The following is a 23,921-nucleotide window of genomic DNA, read 5'->3' as shown; positions in this document are numbered from 1 at the left end:
GACATTTTTTTTTTCTAGATATATCAATTCGTTAGATCTTTTGTAAATACTCCCTCTGTTTCATAAATCTCATTTAATGTGGCATATACTAGAGTCTTGATAAAAGTTAAAGGTATCTCTAAATGCTACACAGCTCTTAGGACTATATATGTAAGCATTAAATTTACACTAGAAAATCATAAAAAGTTAAGAAATCATAAAAATATAAACACTAATTACACCGATTTACGCGTTTTTTTATTATGAATTCCTAATTTAATACAATTTTCAAAAGTGTATTTAATACTTATATATAGGCTATATATAGCAGTACCCTTCTTTTAATGGCAACATAATTTAAAAGAGAAGGAACAAACTACTACATGTCTGCATAAAACAACTCAATCATACTAAGCTTTTCACAAATTTATGAGTTTTTCCTAAAATACAATGTTTTAAAAGTTAAAAAAATCATCTGACAGATTGAATTTAAGTGTGATAATACTGAATGTGATGATACAATTTCTTTGGATAAAGAAAAAAATCGTGGTTAACAATAAATCATAATTATAACAGTAGCACATTAACACATAAACTAACATACTATAACAATTCCTCAAAAAAAAAAAATAAATAAAAAAATAAAAAAAAATAAAAAATAAAAACCATACTATAACAAAATGACATTAATCTCTGAAACTCCATATAGATGATAACTATCTCATTAAAACAAAAACACTGATTGAATTACAATCACTGGTAACATTACTGCATTGTCTACAACTACTAGTGTATCAAAGTGTGTAGCTTTAAATTCAATGCCAAAATTTTGAGGGTTGCCTTTGAGGAAATAGATTTTGTCCTCTGCACTACTGCTTATTGCCATCCAGAAGCGGGTGGAGCAGCAACCTCTTCCCAACCTTCGGAAATTGAAGATACTGGAGCTTCTGCTGATACTGCTACTGCTGCTGCTGCTACGGGAGCTGTAGAAAGCACAAACAAAAACAATCACTTTAGGCACATCACAGTTTCCTCTCATCTACTTACACTGCAAAAGCTAAGATTCATGAGTCAACATACATAGTCCAACTCTTTCATCTACTGGATGTATATTTTAATGATTTGCTAATTCTATACACGGGAACAGTGTTGATTAACTCGCGGTATGAGATTTGGTATAGGAATGTTACTCGGTACATAGTTTTAAAATGGACTGAAAATGAACCACTTTCACATATAATTTGCCTTTCTCGGATTGCAGCTGTGGAATTCCAATGTGAAAAAGTTATGAAGAGGGGATAATTCACCAGTCCCCCCGCAATTGCAATCCGAGAAAGGCAAATTCATATGTATGGGTCTATGGTTGAGACTTGAGATGCACCATAAAGGCATATAGTGTATATGAAAGAGTAAAAATCATCCACTAACTCGAGAAATAAATGCTGACAAACCACTGATCAAGTAAATAATATCAAGTTCCCAATGATTTTCCATAATCAACAATTCAACAGTCGCAACAGGAAATTTGTCATCTACAAAGAAAAAGAAATATGGTTACCAGGAGCAGTAGCCCACTCAGCATCAGAGACTAGAGGAATTTGACCAGCTGAAGCAATCCCCTCAGGAAGTGGAGCAGAAGCCCACTGGTCTCCAATGAGAGCAGCACCACCATAGTCTCCGTAGTCAGCAACAACAGCTTCTTGCTCTTCTGTTTCTTTTTTCTCTTCTGGCTCTCGGTAGAAGAACAGGTCGACCTAGACAAAGTAGGCATATTGACATCAGCTAAACAGACAAAGCACCCAATTACTACAAGATACTTGGCTTTACTTCTTGTGAATCGCAAATCAAAGAGGTAGAAGTAACTAGTTTCACTCTATAACACTTGTGGCACTGTGTCTCTGGTACTAAAATTACCACAAGAACAAATTCAGAGACAGATAAATATAATGTTGTCAGCCATTCATTGCCACGTCACATTTTGCAAAATAAAGAGGTGGTAATATCACAAACACAATTTTACATAAAAGGCATCAATACAATGTCCGACAAGTAATCACCCAAAGCAAACTCACCATAATATCCCATTTCTGTCCAACGCCAATGGTTCCACGCATTTGAAGAACCATCCTAGCCAGTAGCCAATACAAACAACCAATGCTGTGCCTCCCCTTGTTGTTAGCAGGAATGGCAATGTCAACATAACGCATAGGAGAATCAGTGTCACAGAAAGCAATAGTAGGGATATTTCCAAGAGCACCCTCTTTGATAGGCTGAAGACAATACAATGCTATACATCAGAAGAATGAACAAGACAACAATTCAAAATAATGTTAGCACATGTAGATGAGGCAATAACCTGGTGATCGGTACGTGGATCAGTCAGAATGAGAAGACGAGGTTCACAGAAACTGGTCTGAAGCTGATTGGTGAAGGTTCCAGGAGTATGCCTTCCTGCAATAGCCTGGGCTCCAGTGTACTGAGCAAACTTCAGCACAGCTCTCTGACCATAAGGCCTGGCTGACTGAACAATAATGTCCTGAGGGTTCTCAATAGCTACAATAACCCTGGCAGCCATTTGAAGTTTTTCCCATGTCTTTCCCAAATTTATGATGTGAATACCTGATAGTAGATATTGTCAAGATAAGGTGTAGCATCTTAAAAAGATATGTAAATTACAAGAACTTCCAATAATATTTAGGAATTTGAACCATTATACTGAAACTAATATCCACAAAAAATTTGAAATATTGCAGGGGAGACAAAATTAAAAACATCTAAACCAATCAAAAAAGGGAAAATCTACCTTCTCTTCATATATACATACAAATAAGGCCATGTCAACACACTTTTAAACGAATATTTGTTTGTTAGAATGCAGCTTGCTTGAACTAACAGATAACCAAAGAATGAAAATTCAAAGAGTGGTCACCTTAACATCATGTCATAAAGCTTGAATAACAATATACCATAACGGGGTATGTATTCTACTACTAGTCATACATTATTCCACAACAATTAGGTAACATACACACTGGTATAAAAGTATTCAAATATAAAACTTTAAAGCCAAAATCTATAATCAATCGAATCGACTCTTCCATTTGCCTACCAAACCACATATTGGACAATTGAAATGGGTGTGAATACTTGGGTAAACCCCTTAATGCATTAGATAGAAAGGACTAACCCAGTATATCCATATTATATGCTTCCTAGTATTCAGACTCTAACTTGTCCAACCAGTACAGCCTAAACACCACTTTTCGCATTTAGTTGTCACATTACTAGATCAAATTACACTATCAATGAGACTATTAATTCTAAACAAATAGAAAAATAAGCTCAAACTACAACAGCATTGCAAACGCAATATCCATAATAAGTAATAACCACCTCCACATTCCTCTTATACAGAAACAACTCCAAATTAACACCTTTGAATTGCATTGCATTTGTTTCAAAAACCCATAAAATCCCATCAACAATATCATCAATTTCTATCTCATTAATGACTCTAAAACAGTTCTAACAAAAAAATAAGTAAACCCCAGAAAATAAAACACAGATTTAAATCTAATAAACAAAATGCAAGACAAAATTAATATGATTAATTCTCATAAAACTAAAATAATTCGTTGAGAATAAGAGAGAAATATACCGTCAGAACGGCGTTTGTGGGTGTAACGTTCCATCTGAAAGTCGCAATTTTTGGTGCCAAGATGAACATCAGCAGCAAGCATCATTTGGATGCCTTCCTCTTTCGGGGTCAAACCTCTTGACTCCATTGTTGCTGCTGCTTTGATTTTCTCTCTCTCCTAACGAAGAAAAAAGGGTTTCGAGTTGTAGAGAAGAGAGTATATAGCTCGGCAGTGAAGGACTGGAAATTGTTGAAGGAAAACAACACAAATACTGCAGCAAAGCCCAACGTCTCGTTCAAACCCTAATTTTTGTTTATTGACTTTACTACCCTCTCCACTTTTTCTAGGGCTTATTTTAAGGATTCGTTTGGTATCACCGTGGTTTTCTGTTTTTTTGGTTTGTTTTTTTTTTAAATTATATGATATATGTTATATAATAAATTAAAAATTAGTCAAACTTATTAAGATAATGATAAATTTTAAAACTGACAACAAAAAGTGAAAGCGCCTTTTTCTTGTTTCGTGTTTTTGGTTTTTTGTTTTCAAAAAAACTAAAAACTGAAAACAAAAAACGATGTCAAACAAACCAAGTTTTAAGTTTTATGTTTTAACTAGACTAGATTAGCGAGTGTTGAGAAAGGTGGCAAAGATGTTGTCTCGGATTTGATTTAGGTCGCATGATTTAAATCCGATTATACAAGTGAAGAAGTGTGTATTACAGAGGATGGTTACTTAAGTCAAGTTTATAAGTTTATGGTTGTTAATGAGAGTGTACAATGTGACCAAGAGTACATAATCTTTCATCTAGGGTCTGTTTCGATTTACTGAAAACAACTGAAGTGAATGGAACTGATTGGAGCTTAATTGAACTGAACTGAAATTAAGCTGAACAGAACAGGCCTGAGTGGACCTCAAAATTAGATATTCGTTGTGATTTAGTTACTAAATCCTTTTATTGAAATTTCATACTCCGTATAATAGAGTTTTGAATTTCAAGATGGCCTTGTAAAGCTTATCTAAGTTGAGTTTTATTTACTATATTGTCATTTTACTTGTTTTGATCAGGTCAAGTAATCAGTATCCATTTAATTCTTCCCTTCTCTTGACCTTCATTCTTCATTCATTTTCTCTTATTAATTGTTAATTTTAATCATCTTTTCTCTTTATTTCCACCACCTAATTACAAACTTGTACTCTTACTAATGTGACTACTCTAACTTCTAATAAACCTTATACTTGGCAAGTTGGCCTTAATATTTTATTTCATCCGTATGACCTAACACTACAATCAGAGTTAGTCATGAGGTTAATTAGTTCGAGAAGGATTGGTAGCAAACTAGGTAAGAATTCATAACACGTAATTGGACTGCGTTAGTTAATATATTGGATTGGTTTGCTCGCAGTTTGAGTAGTGTTGACTTGGGCTATAGCGTGATTCTAGGGATGTGTGTCATGATGGATGAGTTAGTTCATGGACTGGGAAGCAGGTTTTAATTTGGTAATTTTTAAAAATGTATGTGGTTTGATTTAACCATATCGGTAGAATAAATATGTAGTTTGGTAACCGTGTTGGTGTTCACTGGTTTATCACTGAATCAGACTTGATTGACCGTTTAGCGAGTTGGTCCAAGCATATCAAGACATTATTATAATGATACGGCATAACTAGATTAATATGAATTTGAATTAGATAGATTTATTCATACAATTTACATGGTCCAGATTCTTAAACATAAGGTGTCATTTTCGAGTTTTTATGTGGTACTTTATGGAATTAGCAAACACAAACTTCATGCGAGTACATGACTACACATGAAAACAAGAGATGCACTTCACAACAATGTATAAATAAACTAAAGGAACAACCGCTAACATCATATTTTTTCTAAACTGTACACATGTCGGACTGTGGTGCAATATTTTTCCGCCTAAATTGATCGCTGACATCATTTTTTTTCCATCTTATAGTTGATTGAATGAGGTAGACTATTGTGGTTTTAGTAACCGTATTGTGCGACCTAAGCCAACACCTTCTCCAATATCAAGCTACAGTACTCCGTAACAAACGAAGCATAATTTACTCTCTCTATTATAAATAAATAATCTCATCATCAAATACGGTTTGCTATTTAATCCATGATTTCCGTGGCTCTTCTTCTCTCTCCATTATTGAAATCAATCTTTTTTGTTCAGAATCTTATGGCTTACCCCTTTCTCTTCCATCTTCTCATTGCGAAAATGGAAACATGATTTATTTTTTATTTTCTATAAATTCATTCTTATTAGTTTTTAATCTTTTCATAATTTTCTTTTACGGAGTACAAAGTATATTACACATTTTGTAGGTTGTTCATTTAATTTATAGCTTCAAGAAAATTAGTTTTGCCATTTTTATGGGTAAAACTGTCAAAGTGATGGGACGACTTTAACGACTATGATTGTTGTTGAAGGTACGGTGGATCCATAAAGGCAATCAAAATGTTTTGTATTAGTTACAAGTAAATAAATTGTATTTTATAGATGATAATGATAATTGTAGATTATAGAGGAGATGAACCTTGGCCTGCCTTGAAATTGGTATCTTTCCCTTTCCTTTTTAATTTTTTCTTCTTTGCTTATTTTAATTTATCTATTTTTTTTATGAATCAACATTTTATGTTGAGATTCACAACTATTTCTCAATTAGGTTTATTGAAATTTTGGAAAGTGGGTTTCCCGCTGCCAGTCCCAAGCCTGGATAAAGGAGGAGGGTTACGGTAGGCCAGTGACAGCCAGTATAAAACTTCGTCACATCCCATGACATGAGCCAAACAGATATTTTCGTGGGGGCGTTCCCTACTCAGCGACGCGCTGCACTTCCTAGACCCGGGTGTAGTGATAAGTATGCAAGGGTTGCTAGGTCGTCGCCCAGAAGCGACGCGCCACATTGCCCGAGTGTGGTGTCAAATGAGCAAGGGCGTGCCATTGGGGCGTTCCCTACTGAGCGACGCGCTGCACTTCCCAGACCCGGGTGCAGTGATAAGTATGTAAGGGTTGCTAGGTCGTCGCCCAGAAGCGACGCGCCATATTGCCCAATTGTGGTGTCAAATAATCAAGGGCTTGGAGTTGGGATCAGGAGGGAGCGTGGGAGAAAAGAATTTAGTTTGCGGATTGGTTCTTGGAATGTGGGGTCTCTTACGGGAAAATCAGCAGAATTGGTAGAAGTAATGAAAAGACGACGCGTGAACATCATGTGCCTCCAAGAGACAAGATGGACAGGAGAAGGAGCTCGAGGCTTGGTTTTGGGGTATAAGGTATGGTATGTTGGGCAAGAAACGAGCCACAGAACAAGGAATGGTGGAGCTAGGAACGGAGTTGGTGTGGTTCTCGATGAGAGGTTGGCAAAAGAGGTGATCGAGGTCTATCGGAAGAACGATAGGTTGATAAGGCTGAAGTTGCTATGTGGCAAGGAGATTGTGAATGTTATCAGTGCTTATGCTCCCCAAGTGGGTTTAGATGCAGAAGAGAAACGACAATTTTGGGAGGACCTAGACGAGGTGGTGCAGGGTGTCCACCACTCAGAGAAGTTATATATTGGAGGGGATCTAAATGGGCACGTTGGGGCGAGCCGAGATGGCTATGAGAGTGTCCATGGAGGCTTTGGGTATGGGCAGAGGGACGCCGGTGGTGAAGCTATTATGGATTTTGCCCAATCATATGATTTAATTTTGGCTAATACTTGGTTTAAGAAGAGGGATTCACACTTGATAACTTTTCGGAATGGAGCAAATGCAACTCAAATAGACTTCCTGCTCACAAGGAGCATAGATAGACAAAGTTGCATAAACTGTAAGGTTATCCCAGGGGAGAGTGTGGTCACCCAACACCGGCTATTGGTAATGACTATTCGTCTGAAAGAGAAGGCGAAGAAAAAAGTTAGACAAGAAGAACCAAGGATAAGATGGTGGACCCTAAGGGATGCAAAAGCTAAGGTTTTTACAGAAAAGGTAATTGAAGAAGCGGATTGGGATGGAGAGGTGGATCCGGACAAGACTTGGTTACGAATGAAGAACTGTTTCCTAAGAGTGGCCAAAGAGGTCTTAGGGGAAGTAAGGGGAAGAACTTCGGTACAGAGAGATACTTCGTGGTGGAATGAAGAGGTGAAAGCAGTAATTAAGCAAAAAAGGGAATGCTATCAAGCCTTAGGAAAATGTAGGAGTGATGAAACCTTTGCAGCGTATAAGGAGGCTAAGAGTAAGGCAAAGGCAGCTGTTCGCCAAGCAAAAGAAAAGGCATATCAGGAGGTTTATGAAAAGCTTGATTCCAAGGAGGGAGAAAGGATCATTTATAAGATGGCAAAGAGAAGACAAGAGGCAAGGAAGGATATTGGCATGGTGAAGTGTGTCAAAGATAAGAACCAAATGGTCCTAGTGCAAGAGGAGGGCATCAAGGACAGGTGGAAGGGGTACTTCGATGAATTATTTAATGGAAGTAATGGAGTTGTGATAGGAGATACCTCTATGAGTGATGAAGAAATCAACATGGAGTATGTGCGAAGGATTAGGAGAGTAGAGGTGGATATTGCACTGAGGAAGATGAAACCTAAGAAGGCGGTTGGCCCTGATGGGGTACCGATAGAGGTGTGGAGGTGTTTGGGTAAGATTGGTATTGATTGGTTAACAAACCTTTTCAACAAGATATGGACGGCTACAAGGATCCCACAAGATTGGAGGAAGAGCACCTTGGTCCCGGTTTATAAAAACAAAGGAGACGCTCAAGATTGTTCTAACTATCGAGGAATTAAGCTTATGAGCCATACTATGAAGTTGTGGGAAAGGGTGATTGAACAAAGGTTGAGGGCATGCACAAGCATTTCAGATAACCAATTTGGTTTTATGCCTGGGAGATCTACTATGGAGGCAATCCATTTGATAAGACAAATGATGGAGTTTTATAGGGTAAAGAAGAAAGATCTTCATATGGTCTTTATTGATTTAGAGAAGGCATATGACAAGGTGCCAAGAGAGATACTTTGGTGGGCAATGTTGAAGAAAGGTATCCCACGAAGGTATGTAGACCTAGTTAAGGATATGTATCGGGATGTGTCAACAAATGTGAGGACATGCGGAGGGTTGACAAAAGATTTCCCTATTACAATCGGATTGCATCAAGGGTCTGCATTAAGCCCTTTTCTTTTTGCAACGGTTCTAGATGAATTAACTAGACCAATTCAAGATGAGGTTCCATGGTGTATGCTGTTCGCAGATGATATCGTTTTGGTGGATGAGACTAAGGATGGGGTTAATGTCAAGTTGGAGCAATGGAGGCAAAGGTTGGAATCTAGAGGGTTTAAGCTAAGTCGGAGTAAGACTGAATATTTGGTATGTCGTTTTGGCACTCAGAGGGGGACAAGCAATGAAGTGGTGAGTTTGGATGGAAAGGATTTGACCATGAGTGAATGTTTTAAGTACCTAGGGTCGATCATCCAGAAGAATGGTGACATTGATCAAGACGTGACCCACAGGATTAAGTCAGGGTGGCTTAAATGGAGAGCGGCCACGGGAGTGTTATGCGACCGCAGCATTCCCTTAAAGTTGAAGGGAAAATTCTACAGGACTGCCATAAGACCAGTGTTGCTCTATGGTACAGAATGTTGGGCTTCTAAGAAAGAGCATATTAAAAAGATGGAGGTTACGGAAATGCGCATGTTAAGGTGGATGTGTGGAAACACTTTAAGAGATAGAATCAGAAATGAGGTTATTCGCAAGAAAGTAGGTGTGGCGGGCATTGTAGATAAATTAAGGGAAAATCGTCTGCGTTGGTTTGGACATGTAAGACGGAGACCCGAGGGTGCACCGGTGCGAAGAGTGGAAGAGTGGGACCATGGAGGGATTAAACGAGGAAGAGGGAGACCAAAGATGACTTGGTTGGAAGGAGTGAGGAAGGATATGAAGTGCATGGATTTACGTGAGGATGAAGTTTTGGATCGTAAGGGATGGAGGAGAAAGATTTATGTTGATGACTACACGGAATAATCAAATTTGGTTCATGTTAGCCGACCCCACTTTTGGGATTAAGGCTTTGATTGATTGATTGATTGATTGAAATTTTGGAAAGTAGTTATTTACATTGCCTATTTTTTTATACTATAATTGTTTTGTTTCATAAGGAAAAAAAATAATGAATGAAATCATTTTAGACATCCTGAGATGGAAAAGGTGGCAAGTAAATGAAATTTGAGATTGGGGGGGGGGGGGGGTAGGGGAGGGTAACTATTGGTGTATTTTGTATATGATGCTTTTAAAGCTCTATTTTATTTTTAAAGCTCTATCTATTATAGAAATAAACAACATAACGAGTTGTTATGCGAGTTGATTTTACGGGTTTTTTTTAATAATAAAACATATAATCATTTTTATTTGTAGACATATCAATATATCATCAATTTTTTTGGGGGGGGGGGAATAATCAATTCAATAACTATCTATAACTATAACTAAAGTAGAAACTGCTGACGTCATCTTTCCCCTAAACCTAGACACATGTCAACTTATTATAAAAAATTTTCCCGCCAAAAACTGTATTGCATGCTATATAAAAAATTGTCACCTGACAATACTTTATACACATTATTATACGGAAAAAAATAATTTAAATTAAATGTATAATAATAAACTAATTTTTCTAAAATTGAGGGATATGAATGGGTATAGTTATTTTTGTTCTTATCCCGAATTTAAATTAGAAGTAAAATACTATTTTCCTAAAAAATTGGAATACTAAATTATTAATTACTAAGGGATATACATAGTAGTTGTTAATCTACTTATCCTTTTTTTTTTTACTTATCCCAATAAAGTTAGAGAATTTGCATTTTTTTGGGTGTAAACTATGTACTTATACTCATTTACGGGAAAGAGTTAAAAGAAAAAGGTACAGGACCTGTTCACTTCAACTTAATATCAGTTCAATTTAGTTCATTTTATCTCCAATCAGTTTAGTTCAGTTCTAATTTCCTTCTCTCATAAAATACTCATTTCAGCTCAGTTCAGTTCAGCTCCAATCAGTTCAACTCAATTCAATAAATGTGAACAAACCCTCATTAGATGCATTTAGCTAGATAACAATCACTGTCTCATTGACATCGTAATTTTTTTCGAAATTGTACACGTGTCAGCTTCTTTTCAGTTTCTTCCCGTCTAAACTTTTTATTTTCTCTTTCAATTTTCTTTATTTATTTATTTTTTTATTTTAGAAAAGCTAAATATTGTCTAAATCCATACTTCTCCGTTCTTTTTTACTTGACCCGCTTTGACTTTTACACTATTCAAAAATCCTCTTTTGACCGTCTTTTGTGAATAATATGTAAGAAAAAAAAATATATTCGTCTAAATAAGTACTATAATAATATATAAATTTTATAATTTTACTTATGAGGAATTAAAGTTATTGATTGTTAAAGTTTTACATTGGCAACCGTGATAAAAGAAACAGGTCAAGTAAAAAAGAACAGAGGAAGTATATAGCTAATTCTAAGGAAAGCGAATATTAACCCTGTATATATGTGATTACTCAAGGTTAAATAATAGTTGGGATTAAAATGAAAAGACATGAATTTTGTTGTAGACATGAATTTTCTTTTGATTATATTTTTTACATTTTTGTAGCTTTGTTTATGTTAATACAAAAATTTTACATATTTTGAATATATGAATTGAAAATGTACAAAATTATAAATTCTTTTTATTATATCCGTGCAATGCACGAGAGCTAATCTATCTATCTATCTACATATACTAAAAGACACACTAGCAATGACACATGTCATCTCCTGGTGTGTCCTTAGGTTTTTTTTTTTTTTTTTTTTTTTTTTTTTTTTTTTTTTTAAATAATTAATTATACTTCCTCCGTTTTTATTTTATTGCACCATTGGGACTTTTACACTATTCATTTAGTCTTCTTTGACCATCATTTGTGATTTATACATTAGGAAAAATATAGTCATGTGGGATCTAGTTAGATTCGTATCGAACTCTACTTTTCAAATATCAATTTTTTTTATAATTTTTACAAAAGTATAATTGAAAATATTGATAGCTAAACTAATGCATTGGCAAGCGTGAAGTCTCTTATGGTGCTATAAAAAAAGAACGGAGGAAGTAGTATAAAATCTTATAAAAAAATAATTTCTTATATAAGTTAACAAAGATAATTACTTTAAATAAAAAAGATTTGATATATCTTTCCACACAAACATTTATCATTATATTAGATAATATTAACATAATTTGTGATAAATTTTAATCTACTTCAAGGAATTATTCATATATTATTCCCTAATATGTGTATATTTATTATTTTTTTTTAGATTTTAATTTTTTTTTGTCAAATAACCAATTATATTTAAAAGTTGATACGGAGTATTATTTTTTAAAAATTACCATGCGTAGCACGGGACCTAAACTAATATGAAATATTTTAATACGATTAACATTTGATATGATGATTTACTTTGTAACGAAGATAAGTAATTTTTTTCGGAATAATTGATGGTTGGGTTTGGTTCCTCAAATTGGAATTTGTTTATTCCATTTTTCAATAAAGGTTTTATATATTGCATTAGTTGTCGGTTGTGTGTAAAAATCTTAAAATTTTGGAGGTTTGAAGTTTGCATCACATTTAAGCTTCTAAGGTGTTTCCAATAAAGGATTACATCTTTACATGGATAGTTTCACAATTTAAAGTTGGCACTATTTTGGATTGGATTTAATACTTCACAATAATTTTTGTTATTTTGTGTATAAGCTTATGATTTTTGTATACTATGGTCTTTAAATATGTATTTTTTTTATACGAAAATCTTTAAATATGTATTTAAAATCTTTCATTTTGGTCCATACTTAATCCACTGATATTGCAATCAAATCTATTGTTATTACCGTGCATCGCACAGGGATAATCTAGTGACTAAACAAAATTTGACCCAAACATAAGGATTTAATCTATCTCATGATTTAAAGGTCAACTTGATCAAATCTCACTAACGGTTTATGGTGAGATTTTCCCTCGTTCCCAATAAATCTAACTTACAAAGCTGAATAAGATAGATCGCTAAAAATTTATTAAGCGTACAATTATGCTAGTTTCTTTCATCGATTCAAATTTGCAAATACCTCACATGTGCACAACATCGGAAATGATTCAAATGAATGTTTAGTGTCATAGTGAGGAGTAAGCCCAAAAATTCCTTGCAAACTCCTCCAACATCCAACCAAAAAAAAAAAAAAAAAATTGCAACAGAATGAACAACTTAACGTCCACACCAAAATCATGGCCCTCCCTCACGAGTTCCAGAAGCTACTCTTATTTCACAACTTCACTCTCTTCATTCTTCGAGTTAAGATAACAAATAGGATTCAACTTTTTGATAAATATTGTATTTGGGGTCCAATTTTTTTTACTTTGTTTTTGGGGTCTAGGTTAGAAATTCCGGTGAGTTAACCTTAGTTTAACTCACCGTTAATCTTAGATAAAAAAGTTAGACTCTTGTAAAAAAGTTAGACCCCTTATCTAATAAATTAATACCCTTAATGCATTTAATTATAAAAATAACTAATAAATTTTATACAAAGATTCCAAATTAATAATTAAAGTTACTCCCTCCGTCCCTAAATTACATTCTTGTTTGTAAAATTACACGGGAATTAAGGAGGAAAGAATAAGACAAATAACAATAATGAAATATTTCAATGGGAAATACAAAACATTAAATGATATCTTTGAGTAAAACAAAGATTGATTAATGATTAATGATGCCATGTCATCAATCCTTTGCAAAAGAAAAAAAAATGACCAATAACATACTTCTAATTGAAAATTAAGAACCAATCATATTCATTAGGTTAGTTATGGGAAGTACAAACTTGAGAAAAACGATGGAGAGAGAAAATAAGAGTGAGATTAGGATAGTAAGAGTGAGAAAGCATTAAATATACAACAGAAAAAGAGAATTGATTTGGGATATTTGGAAAAAAAAAAACTTATTAAAAATGAAAAGGAGGAATGTAATTTGGAAATACCCAAAATAGAAACCAGGAATGTAATTTAGGGACGGAGGGAGTAATACAATGTGGAATACATATACCACCTTTTCAAATTAATTTGGTTCTCTAAATTACTATGAATAATTTAGACGCTTTTAAAAAAATGTTTTTTTTTTTTTTTTTTTTTTTTTTTTTTTAATTTGACAAAAAACAAGTTTTATTTTTTAATTTTTTTATGGGTGACAAAAATTATCTGATTTATTTCAAACAATAAAATAATCTAGTAATACTTTGTAAGACTTAGTAATTTATGAAAATAAATATTTTTCATAAAAAAAAAAATTAATATCATAATTATTTACAAAATAATTTTTAATTTTTTGATGTATCTGAATTCTCTAAAATAAGGGTGTGATAAAATCTCCAAAAATAATTTCACAATAAGGGCCTATTCACTTCAGCTTAATTTCAGTTCAGTTTAACTCCAATCAGTTCAATTCAATTCAATTCAGTTCACCTCCTAATTTTCTTCTCTCATAAAATATTCATTTCAGCTCAGCTTAGTTCAATTCAGTTCAGTTCAGCTCAGCTTAGTAAATGTGAATAGGCCCTAATAGGATATGTCAATTATGCATATTCTTTTTTTTTTTTTTTATTTAAATTTAAGTTTAATAAATAAGATTCATATTTTATTAAATTGTTTCAAATCTTAGTTATGTTAATTGATTTTTCTATTAATTTAATTCTTAGTATTATTATCAATTTTACACTTTTAATTAGTGAAAAATTGTCTTAAAAAATTGTGAAATATAACAAAATTTATTGATTCTCTTCTTATTATATATTTATTGAAATGAAACCTGAATTATTATTAAAGAACAAATTAACTAATTATGTATTTTGCTTACACTACCAAAAAAAAAAAAAAAAAAAACTAAGTTAAATTATTATCAATAATAAAAAGTATCATATAGGAAATGATATCATTATAACTAAAAAAAAAAATACTAGAAGAGTCCAAGTTTTTCAATTTTTCTAATGGGTTGTTTTATTTTTTGAAAAAAAAATAAAAGAAATAATTTTTTTTTATTGGTTAACTAGAAGGGTCCAAGTTTTTTAACTAAGGGTCTAACTTTTCTGCACACAATTAATTAAATCTCACCGGAAAAACTATTCTATACCCCAAATACTAAGTAGAAAAAAGTTAACCCCCCAAATGGCAAATACAATATTTTCCAAAAAGTTGGACCCCAACCCTGATCTTAACTCTTCATTCTTCACCGTATAACTTCTTATCCTAGGCTTTTCTGTTTAATCAGAGCTCTTTTGCTGGAAACATCCAATCAATTCATGGACCCAAATGATCAAAAAGACGAAAGGTATTCAATTTCATTTTATAATTTTTTTTTAATTATATGATTTGTACTTTCCAATTGAATGCAAACTTGCCTAATTGGGTTTCATAGCAGTTAAATTATGTTAAATGTTAACTTTTTTATTTTTTTTTTATTTTTTTATTTTTTTTTATCAAATTTCTGATTTTTTGACTTGGGTTTGATGAATTTTGGTGTAGTTAGTGACTGTTTGAGTGTTTTAATGAAGTTCTGACTAGGGAAATTGGCAGAGGTTGAATACTCTAGTGTTGAAGTACGTGTCACTTCTATGTTCTTGGTAAATAATTCATTTAATCTTCTTACTTTACACTATATAATTGCTGGTCCATTCAATTTTGTGTGTGTGGATTTTGATTAATTCTTCGTAATTTGATAAGGAAATGGAATTTCCATCTGTAAGGCGAAATTCGGAACAATTGATTTATGTCTCGAACTAGTTTGGTATTCATGTAATGTGTGATAAACTGATAACTGATAAGTGTAGAATGTTGCTAGATCTTGTGGAAGAAAATGGTGAAATGTAGAATTGGTATATTCATTGCTGTATTTGTATTTGTATTTGCACTCCATTGTTATGTCTTGCATCTTTTCTCATTCGGAACAATCGATTTATGTCTCGAACTAGTTTGGTATTTATGTAATGTGTGATAAGCTGTATCATGTTGTTGGATCATCTGGAAGAAAATGTTGAAATTTAGAATTGGTATATTCATTGCTGTATTTGTATTTGCACTTCATTGTTATATGTTGCATCTTTTCTCATTCTATTTCTGTACAATTGATATATGTCTCTAACTAGGTTGGATTATCCGGAAGAAAATGTTGATTGGTATATGCACTGCTGTATTTGTACTTGCACTCCATTGTTATGTGTTGCATCTTTTCTCTTCTAGCTTGATCATGTTATAGAAAGTTTGTTACGCATGTTTTTGTTATTTTTCGGACAGGATAGGGTTTAAGGGGGGGTGGATTGTGGTTTGGGATTAAAAAAGATGCTTTCACTCTTCACTACTTTGTATCTTTTCAATGCCAATTGCTAGTATTTAAAAAATGAAGTCTTACCTTATAGTGTTGTCTGAACTTTCGAGTTGTAGAATTAACTAACGTCCACTATTTGTTTGCAACAGTAAAATAAGGAGCTCGTACTGAAGCAACTGAAGTGTGGATGATAAGCATTACTCTTTACAGCCACGATTTAGTGACAATTTACTAGTGATGAATAGAGTTTCAGTATAATAGAGGTTTTCGCTGAAGGATTCATGGACAGAAAAGATATAAGCTTTGTGGAAGTACAGTTTAATTTTAATTGGGAATATGGCAATTTGAAGTATGCATTCAATTGATTTGATTGATCATTGGCATGGGATCATGTTTCAGTGCCTTGAATGTAACAATAATCTTGCTAGTAATTTTTCTATTTTTTTTCACAAAAGGAATGAATTGAGGCAGATATTGGCTTTTTAGAGATTCAACTGGTGCTGATAATTTGCTTTTCTTTTACAATTCAGGTGTCAAAGATCGCAGGATTAGGGGATGACCTCTGTTGTGCAGAAAAAGGTTTAAGTTTCCAGAGAATACTGTTAAGCTTTATGCTAAAAAACTTAATTACAGTGGGCTTTGTGCCATTTATCAGGCTGAAACATTGCGTTACAAACTCCTTGGAAGATTGACTTTGAGGAGGTACAAGAATTGCCACTTTTTAATTGGTTTTCTATGTGTTATATTGCACACGTTGATCTTGGTCAAATGTTTTTTATTTTCCCTCCTTTTTCTTTAGGGGTTGGATAGGGTTATTGCTTACTACCTGATTTGTCTTGTGGGTAGTATGTTTTTTGTGAATTGTATTGAATTTGTTTCCTTCAGTCAATTGATTTTCTTGCATTCCTGTCTAATTGTGGAAACCTTTCTCCTGTTGCATTGTCATCTTTCCAGCGAGTTGGTCTAACTTTACAACCTTTCTCGTGTCTGAGGATGACTATACTAATCAAATCATCCACCCATCAAAGCTGGAAGACTTAATAGTGTTTTCCAGAAACAGTTTGGATGTGAAATATTGAGTGTGATCAATCTTTGACACTTAAAAGAGTAGGAAACTTCTATACTTCTATCCCACTTGGTGTTAGTTTATTGCCATATCCAACTATATTACTTTGGTGTTACCACATCTTACTATAGATTTATGGTTTTGCTACCTCAATGACGTTACTAAACTTGAATAGTAATATCTGTTTAACTTATGTAGGTGCCTATAACAATTAGATGGGATACAGGGTATCAAGTGGGAAGTCTCGTGGGGTAGAGGATGTTTACTAGAATTTATTTTTTAACTTGTTTGCTAACTACGTCTTAATGTTATCTTAACAGGCATGCTATAATGTTGTGGAGTTTGTTATGGAGAATGAGCTAAGAAATATGAGGTATGTACCTAAACCTGACTATGTGACTATACTTTGGAGCGATCATTAGCTCGTGAAAACTCAGTGGATTAATCTTCTTAATCATCTCCTTTCAGGTTATTGTGAGTGGCAAGCTTCAGAGCTCAGCATGCCAAGTCCATGAAGTCCAAGTCTGGCTACACGATCTCTTCTGGATAGCCTGTCAATGAGTTTATTGACTCAGCAGCAAGACACATTTTCCTTAGACAGGTTTAGGTTTCTTCGCTTTCATTTTTGTTTTTTTGGCTCATTACAAGGTTTTTTTTCCTAAGATCTCTTTCCAGTTGAAGTTAACAATTATAGAGTGCTAATACAGACTGTACCAACTCAGCTAACATAATACTCCGTAACATTCTACAAGTGTTTTTTTTATCCTACTTTTTTTACTCTGCTTTTCCCCTTCCTTTAACCCTGGGCCTCGTACTAATGTTTACCCTGGGGACGGAGAGAGGGAGTTACCTAAGTGCAGTTTCCGGAATGAAGTATTGAAGTCCATGGAGTTTAGCCTGACGACTTTATTTGGCTATATGTTAAACAGGGTGTCACTGGTTTTAAAGTCAAAGTCATTGCTCGATTGTGTTATCAAGGGGAAGCAGGGTCCTTCCATTCCATTACTTGATTTTGTTACTATATAGCCTCCAAGGATGATAAAATCTTCTTTCAACCTGCAATTTTGACGACCAACATCGGGATCCCTGTTCCGGTTCAATACATTTATTTCAGTGGCTTAATAAATAGATTTAGACAGCTATATATTAGAGACATCATATGTTTAGATGCATGTTCGGCAAGTGAATTTAGAAAATTTGTTTCAAACAATGAGAGCGATTGCTATGATTATTTATTGAGATGATATGCTTTATCAACAACATATACTCCATAATGATGATTTCTAGGGAAGGAAAATTTCTGGTTTGTGACTTTGTCTTTAAAGTTTACGAGTTTATGATGCCATGATAGAGTATAAAACATATTCCTGGACCATCTCAACCAAAAGCTTAAGATGATGGTTGAGACCCAGGAATATGTTTTATACTCTTCAGTTTATAAGTTTATTAAACCCTTGGTTATGAAATCTTTGAAAAAAACCTTAGTAAAATCTCAAATGTACACTATCCAACCTATATTGGGCTTAAATCTTGTACCCAGCTCTTCATTTTTATTTGGGCAGCCCAAAATTCGATCTATTGGGATCATTTATGGCTTACATGCTTCCGAGCTAGTGCAGAACAATTTCTCAAGTTGGATAATGCTTGGTATTAATCATGATCTGAATAGCACATCCCCTTAATGGGTCTAGATTCTCATTAACTTAAGCCTTAAGGGCATATATATTTTGCTCCCCTAAATTTTGTCTATTTCAAGAAATGAAAATTTTGTCAATTGTAGCCATTTAAAGTTTATATTTTGCAAATTGCAACCATTAAAAAAAAAAAAATTGTAAATTGTAGCCTAAAGGTAATAAAAACCTGTTAATTGCCATCCAGTCTAATATTTTCCTCGATTTGCACGTCGAAAAATGGTTCTTTTAAGGTTTTAGGGGTCATATTAATTCTTAAGGGTCAAATTGAGCTCGGAATTAACAAAAAATTAACGTAAATGTCTCGTTTTCGCGGCAAAAAAATAGTTGCACATAAATCAATACATTTTTTAATATGCAAAATGAGAAACTTATGTTAATTTACTGTCAATTCCGAGCTCAATTTGGATCCTTAAAGTCTAAAACGACCCATAAAACCTTAACGAAATATTTTTTCGACACGCAAATTGAGAAAAAATTAGATTGAGTGGCAATTAACAAGCTATGAGTACTTTTGAGCTTCAATTTACAATTTTTTTGAATGAATGCAATTGGCAAAATATAAATTTTAAATAGCTACAATTGACAATTTTCCTCAAGAAATATAAGCTCATATAAGGGTTAGTTGATTCAGATTTAGTTTATATTAATTAGTTTCATACAAAGTATTACTTTAATGGTCTCTCTACATGACAATCTTTTGATGATTCTTAAGAGCATGTAAAATTATTATTAACATTATTGTATCAAAAATTCAAAGTTTACACTGCATTTGGTATCAATAATAGATGGATATAAGTACATAAATCTTCAAGATTTTTGATACAATGCATCACTTATGATGAAGACCAGGAAAATTATACTTTAGTACCACAACTTTTGACTACTAGATCAACATGGACAACATCTATTGAAACCATTTGACTGTTGCATTAGCCTTAACCGTTGCATTTGGATCGAAATGTAATAGTGTCAAAACATGTCTAAATTGTTTATATAATTCCATTTCACAATTTCCTTTTTCTCATACACAACATCTGACAACCACCTACTCATTCCACTCATTTGAGCTAAAAGTGGAGCACACTAAACTGACTAACATATTCAAGTAATTTGGTTGGTTAAGTTATAAAGATAATACACTTTTAAGCCATGGGTTTTGTCTAGGGAAAGTCAGTGAATCTAATCGAGTTACGTTCCACATTATATACTTATATTGGTGGTGTTGTATTATTACCCACCTTCTTTAATTTTTTTTCCAACAACAATCAATATTTGTGCTACACAAAGAGGGGGCCGTATATGCACACAAAATCCCACTTTTTTTTAAGCATCATTAAGTAAAAAAGTGCTTAAAGATTTGTAGCAACTCAAGATCATCTCACATTTTTTAGACATTGTATCATATATTGTGTCCCTACTTGTAGCATTTTGCCTACTTCAATTTTTTTGTTGTGATTTTTGTAGGAAATCTCCACAAATCACCCAAAAGCGTGCGGGTGGGAAACATCTACCTTGTCTCTCATCTTTTATTTCAATATCCTATTATACTTATAGTCAACCATTAGAGTAACTAAAGTGCTCAACTAGACTAGAGGTGGCTAGCTATAGATTGGGAGTCAAGCTTGGCCTTAGTGTGGATGGATGGGCTCTAGCCTCTTGGTAAAGCCGAGTCAGGTTAACAAGCAATTAAATCCTCATTCGCATCAATTTATTTTGACTTATTTCAAACAATGTATATTAGATAGGTTTAAACAAAATAGGTTAACATATTGTTGATAATCATTATATATATTAAGTTTAGATAGAATATATTGTACTGTAGCGAAATTAAGTTTAGACATATTACAAATTGGCTTCATACAGTGAAAATATAAGTTATGAGAAAATAATCCTAATATAACATAGTCTGATCTACGCACCTTAGAGATCTTAAGATAAGGTGTCGTGTGAAGCTAGTTTCTTTGTTTGTGAGTAAAAAACTATTGATTGAATTATCCTCCTCCCATGCCACGCCGAATATGTCGATATTTCTTATCCAATTCAGCGTGGTAGTGCACTAGTGCCCCCATTAAATCCAAAATTGTTCAGTTTTCGACCTAGCTTGTTACACACACATAAACACACTAGTTTCAATAAATTTCATTTTTATTTTACTTTTACCGGTTTTCAAGAGATTTTCCACGGCCATGTTTGTAGCATAAGGCGAGATGTTACCATGCTAGGGTCATAAACTCATAATATGTATTGATTAGTATGATCACCTTTCACCTTTTTGCTTAATATGCAATTATTTTTAACCTATAATCTATATATATTTTCTTAAAATCTTTAAAATATATTAATATAACATATGATACTTAAAAACACTAATTAACCTTCCCAAGAAAAGATCAAAAACTAGGGGAACATATGATATTATTTTAATTATCATAACTAACAATTATATGGGAGTCGCATGATTACTACTCTACGATGAATGACAAAATCTTTAGTGGAGCAAGTAGCACGAGCTATGTCATTCTTGTGCATGCGAAGTTGCAATTATCAGCGTTAGGTTGAACTTATATATTAATTTAAGGGTCAAATTATATCAAAGATTCTTGCATTTATGCATAACATGCCAAACATTGTAAAGTAAAATAAAATTGAGACTGGAGATAAATTACAAAGCTTTTGATGGCCACACAAAAGGAACTAAATAAAAATTGAAAAACAACAAAAAAATAAAGGCAAAAATGTTAAGTTCTTAAGTGATCATATCTATCACGCGTGATATATATGAAATGCACTAATCAAAGATATAGACTTAAGCATATTGTCTTAGTGATGGAGTGTTTACTTGTTTATAGTCTATTTGATACAACTTGTTGACATACAATTTTAGTAAGCTTAAATTTGAAAAGTCAGGTGATTGTTAAGTAGACATTGGCTATATTCACCACACGTACGTATATAACTAGATTTCAAGTTCAGTCAAAATAAATTATGAGTGATTCAAATTTGAATTTATTATTCATCACATGGTGGAAAGAGAATGAAAATATTGTGTATGGAAATATTGAAAAAATCATTTAGAATTCTAATATTGCGATTATATTAGCTCTAATCTTTTGAATCTTATCAAAACAGTGTATTGAAGCATGTACTTAGACGAGAGTATAATAGGATGTATCATTTTGTAAGTGCTCGAGTAGCACTCCTTTACTAAATAAATAAACATTATCCAAATCTAAACCTAATGTAGGAATCATTTATTGGAGATTTGAAAGTAGTTTGACAAGGTTTGATGCTTTTTATATAAATTAGAAAAGGTATTGACTCATTAAGAAAATGGACTAAAAAGGTGAGGAGGATCTTTTAGTGAAGTATGCTAGATAGTCACGGAAGGTCGGGAAGCCGCCCATACAATTATACAAATATATAATGAGGAAACATAAATTGGTTTAATTTATTACTTTAATAAATTATTAATACTTATAACATACCTTATTTGATTTTTTTATAGCTTTAACACTCACTTTTTTTTATAATATTTAAGAAAAGTAAGCCTTATATAATTACGCGAATTAACACATATTAAATGGGGATGAGAGACTGTTAGATGTATTATTAAGTGGGTAAAATAGACTTTCAATAAGGATAATAGTGTAAGTTTCACCAAAAAAAAAAAAAAAAAAATTATAATATATTACAAGTATTTTGACAATTTTATTTTTTATTTGTAGAAAATCGAGTATTTTTTTGTTTTTTTTTTTAAAAGGAGTAAGTACCAAATACATAACTCTCGATTTAGGCCGCTTAACAAGAAAATAGTTGGTGACCCGGGCAATGCCCCGGGCTTGTTTCTCTTCTTCATATTTCAATTACATGACAAATAATTACATGCACTATATCATTTTTTTTTAAAAAAAAGATGTAATATCATTTTCAAATTGTATGCACAAATGAATCATAAAACCAATATTCAACCCCCGAGCATAAATAGTGAATAATGAAGAATTTTACACGTACTAACTTTTGAGTGAATTATATATAAAGAAAATCATATATAGGCCAGTAATAAAATGTTTCTCCAGTAGGTTTAGAATGTTTAGTGTATCATTTCCTTGGATAAGTTAATATATAGGGATAAATATATTGAATACATATTTTACAAATTAAATGGGTCAAAGCAATTTAAAAACATTTTAATCATTCAACTTTTCAATTATGACAAAACTAATTACTAATAATGGCTAGTTTATTGGTTTGCAAAATTGCAAGTAACATCTTCTCTTTCTTTAAAGTTGTAATCAATAATTCAATTGATCATTATTTTAAGGTGTATATTAAATCAAGCACATTTAACTACAATAGCAAAAGTGACGTGGCAAAAATTTAAAGTGATGTGGCAAAATGACAAAAAAGAAAGAACAAATGGCAAAATGACACTCCTTGTCTTGGAGTTTTAATAATAATATAGATAGTGAGAACACAAAATCCACTCCACACTTTGTTACTATAATGCCCTTAGAAATTTATTGAATGCATGTTCTCTTATTCTAGTGATCCACTTTCCTAGTTCTTTCATCCTCAAATTATACTTGTATCAGTTGTATGAGCATATATAGAAATAAATATTTGAACGACATTTATTTATTTCTCAATAGTTTCGACAAATGGAGTATTTCACACACTTATTTGGGTTCAAATTAGACAGCTAATGGAATAAATATATTTGTCAACTAGTTTTGTGCCCCGTGCGATGTCCAGCTTGTTTATTAAATTTTAAGATAAATTTTCAATCTAATTGTCATATTTTAAAATGTAACATTGATACAAAATTAGTTAGGTTTTGAATGTGCTTTTGTGACAATTTAAACATATGTAGTAAGCATGTAATGACTAATAATAATATTGGTTAAAATATTCGATTAAATACATAAAAAAATTAAATAGCAAATTAAGCATGAAATGTTAGAAATTTCTAAAAATTAGCAAAAAATAAATTAAATAAAAAAAATTGTTTTGAGCCTGTGGGGTTGACCCGAACCCACAATCTTGGGCTAAGGTTGAAAATTTCTGAACCCGTAACCTGAAATGACTCTATCCAAAATGACTCATGACCCGGCCCGATTGACAGGTCTACACACAATATTAAAATTAAATTA

At 32.7% G+C, this 23,921-nt stretch overlaps 1 protein-coding gene and 1 long non-coding RNA gene across 7 annotated transcripts; one reads left to right on the top strand and one right to left on the bottom strand.

Moving 5' to 3' along the window:
- Positions 1-633: 633 nt before the first annotated feature.
- On the bottom strand, positions 634-3,860 carry LOC145593082 (small ribosomal subunit protein uS2y-like). Its single transcript, XM_081649588.1, has 5 exons — positions 3,638-3,860; positions 2,336-2,598; positions 2,052-2,249; positions 1,538-1,733; positions 634-962 (listed from the first exon to the last, which is right to left on the bottom strand). Exons 1-5 carry the CDS (start codon positions 3,762-3,764, stop codon positions 856-858), a joined length of 891 nt encoding a protein of 296 aa, XP_081505714.1. The 5' UTR covers positions 3,765-3,860; the 3' UTR covers positions 634-855.
- A 10,930-nt stretch (positions 3,861-14,790) lies between these two features.
- Positions 14,791-18,339, top strand: LOC145593081 (uncharacterized). Of its 6 annotated transcripts, none has more exons than XR_014102540.1 (7): positions 14,791-15,018; positions 15,242-15,310; positions 16,161-16,438; positions 16,542-16,713; positions 17,398-17,450; positions 17,546-17,678; positions 18,007-18,339. It is a non-coding gene; the product is annotated as an uncharacterized LOC145593081 (long non-coding RNA). The 6 variants fall into 6 exon arrangements; XR_014102539.1 differs by having other exon boundaries at positions 14,798-15,018; positions 15,217-15,310; positions 16,161-16,420; XR_014102538.1 differs by having other exon boundaries at positions 14,799-15,018; positions 15,213-15,310; positions 16,161-16,420.
- The last annotated feature ends 5,582 nt before the right edge of the window (positions 18,340-23,921 follow it).

Source organism: Chenopodium album, chromosome 18 (assembly GCF_948465745.1).
Source record: "Chenopodium album chromosome 18, dcCheAlbu1.1, whole genome shotgun sequence".
In the NCBI taxonomy this organism is placed as follows: Eukaryota; Viridiplantae; Streptophyta; class Magnoliopsida; order Caryophyllales; family Amaranthaceae; genus Chenopodium; species Chenopodium album.
Note: the sequence above shows the minus strand (reverse complement) of the source record. Positions and strands in the feature narration are given on the sequence as shown.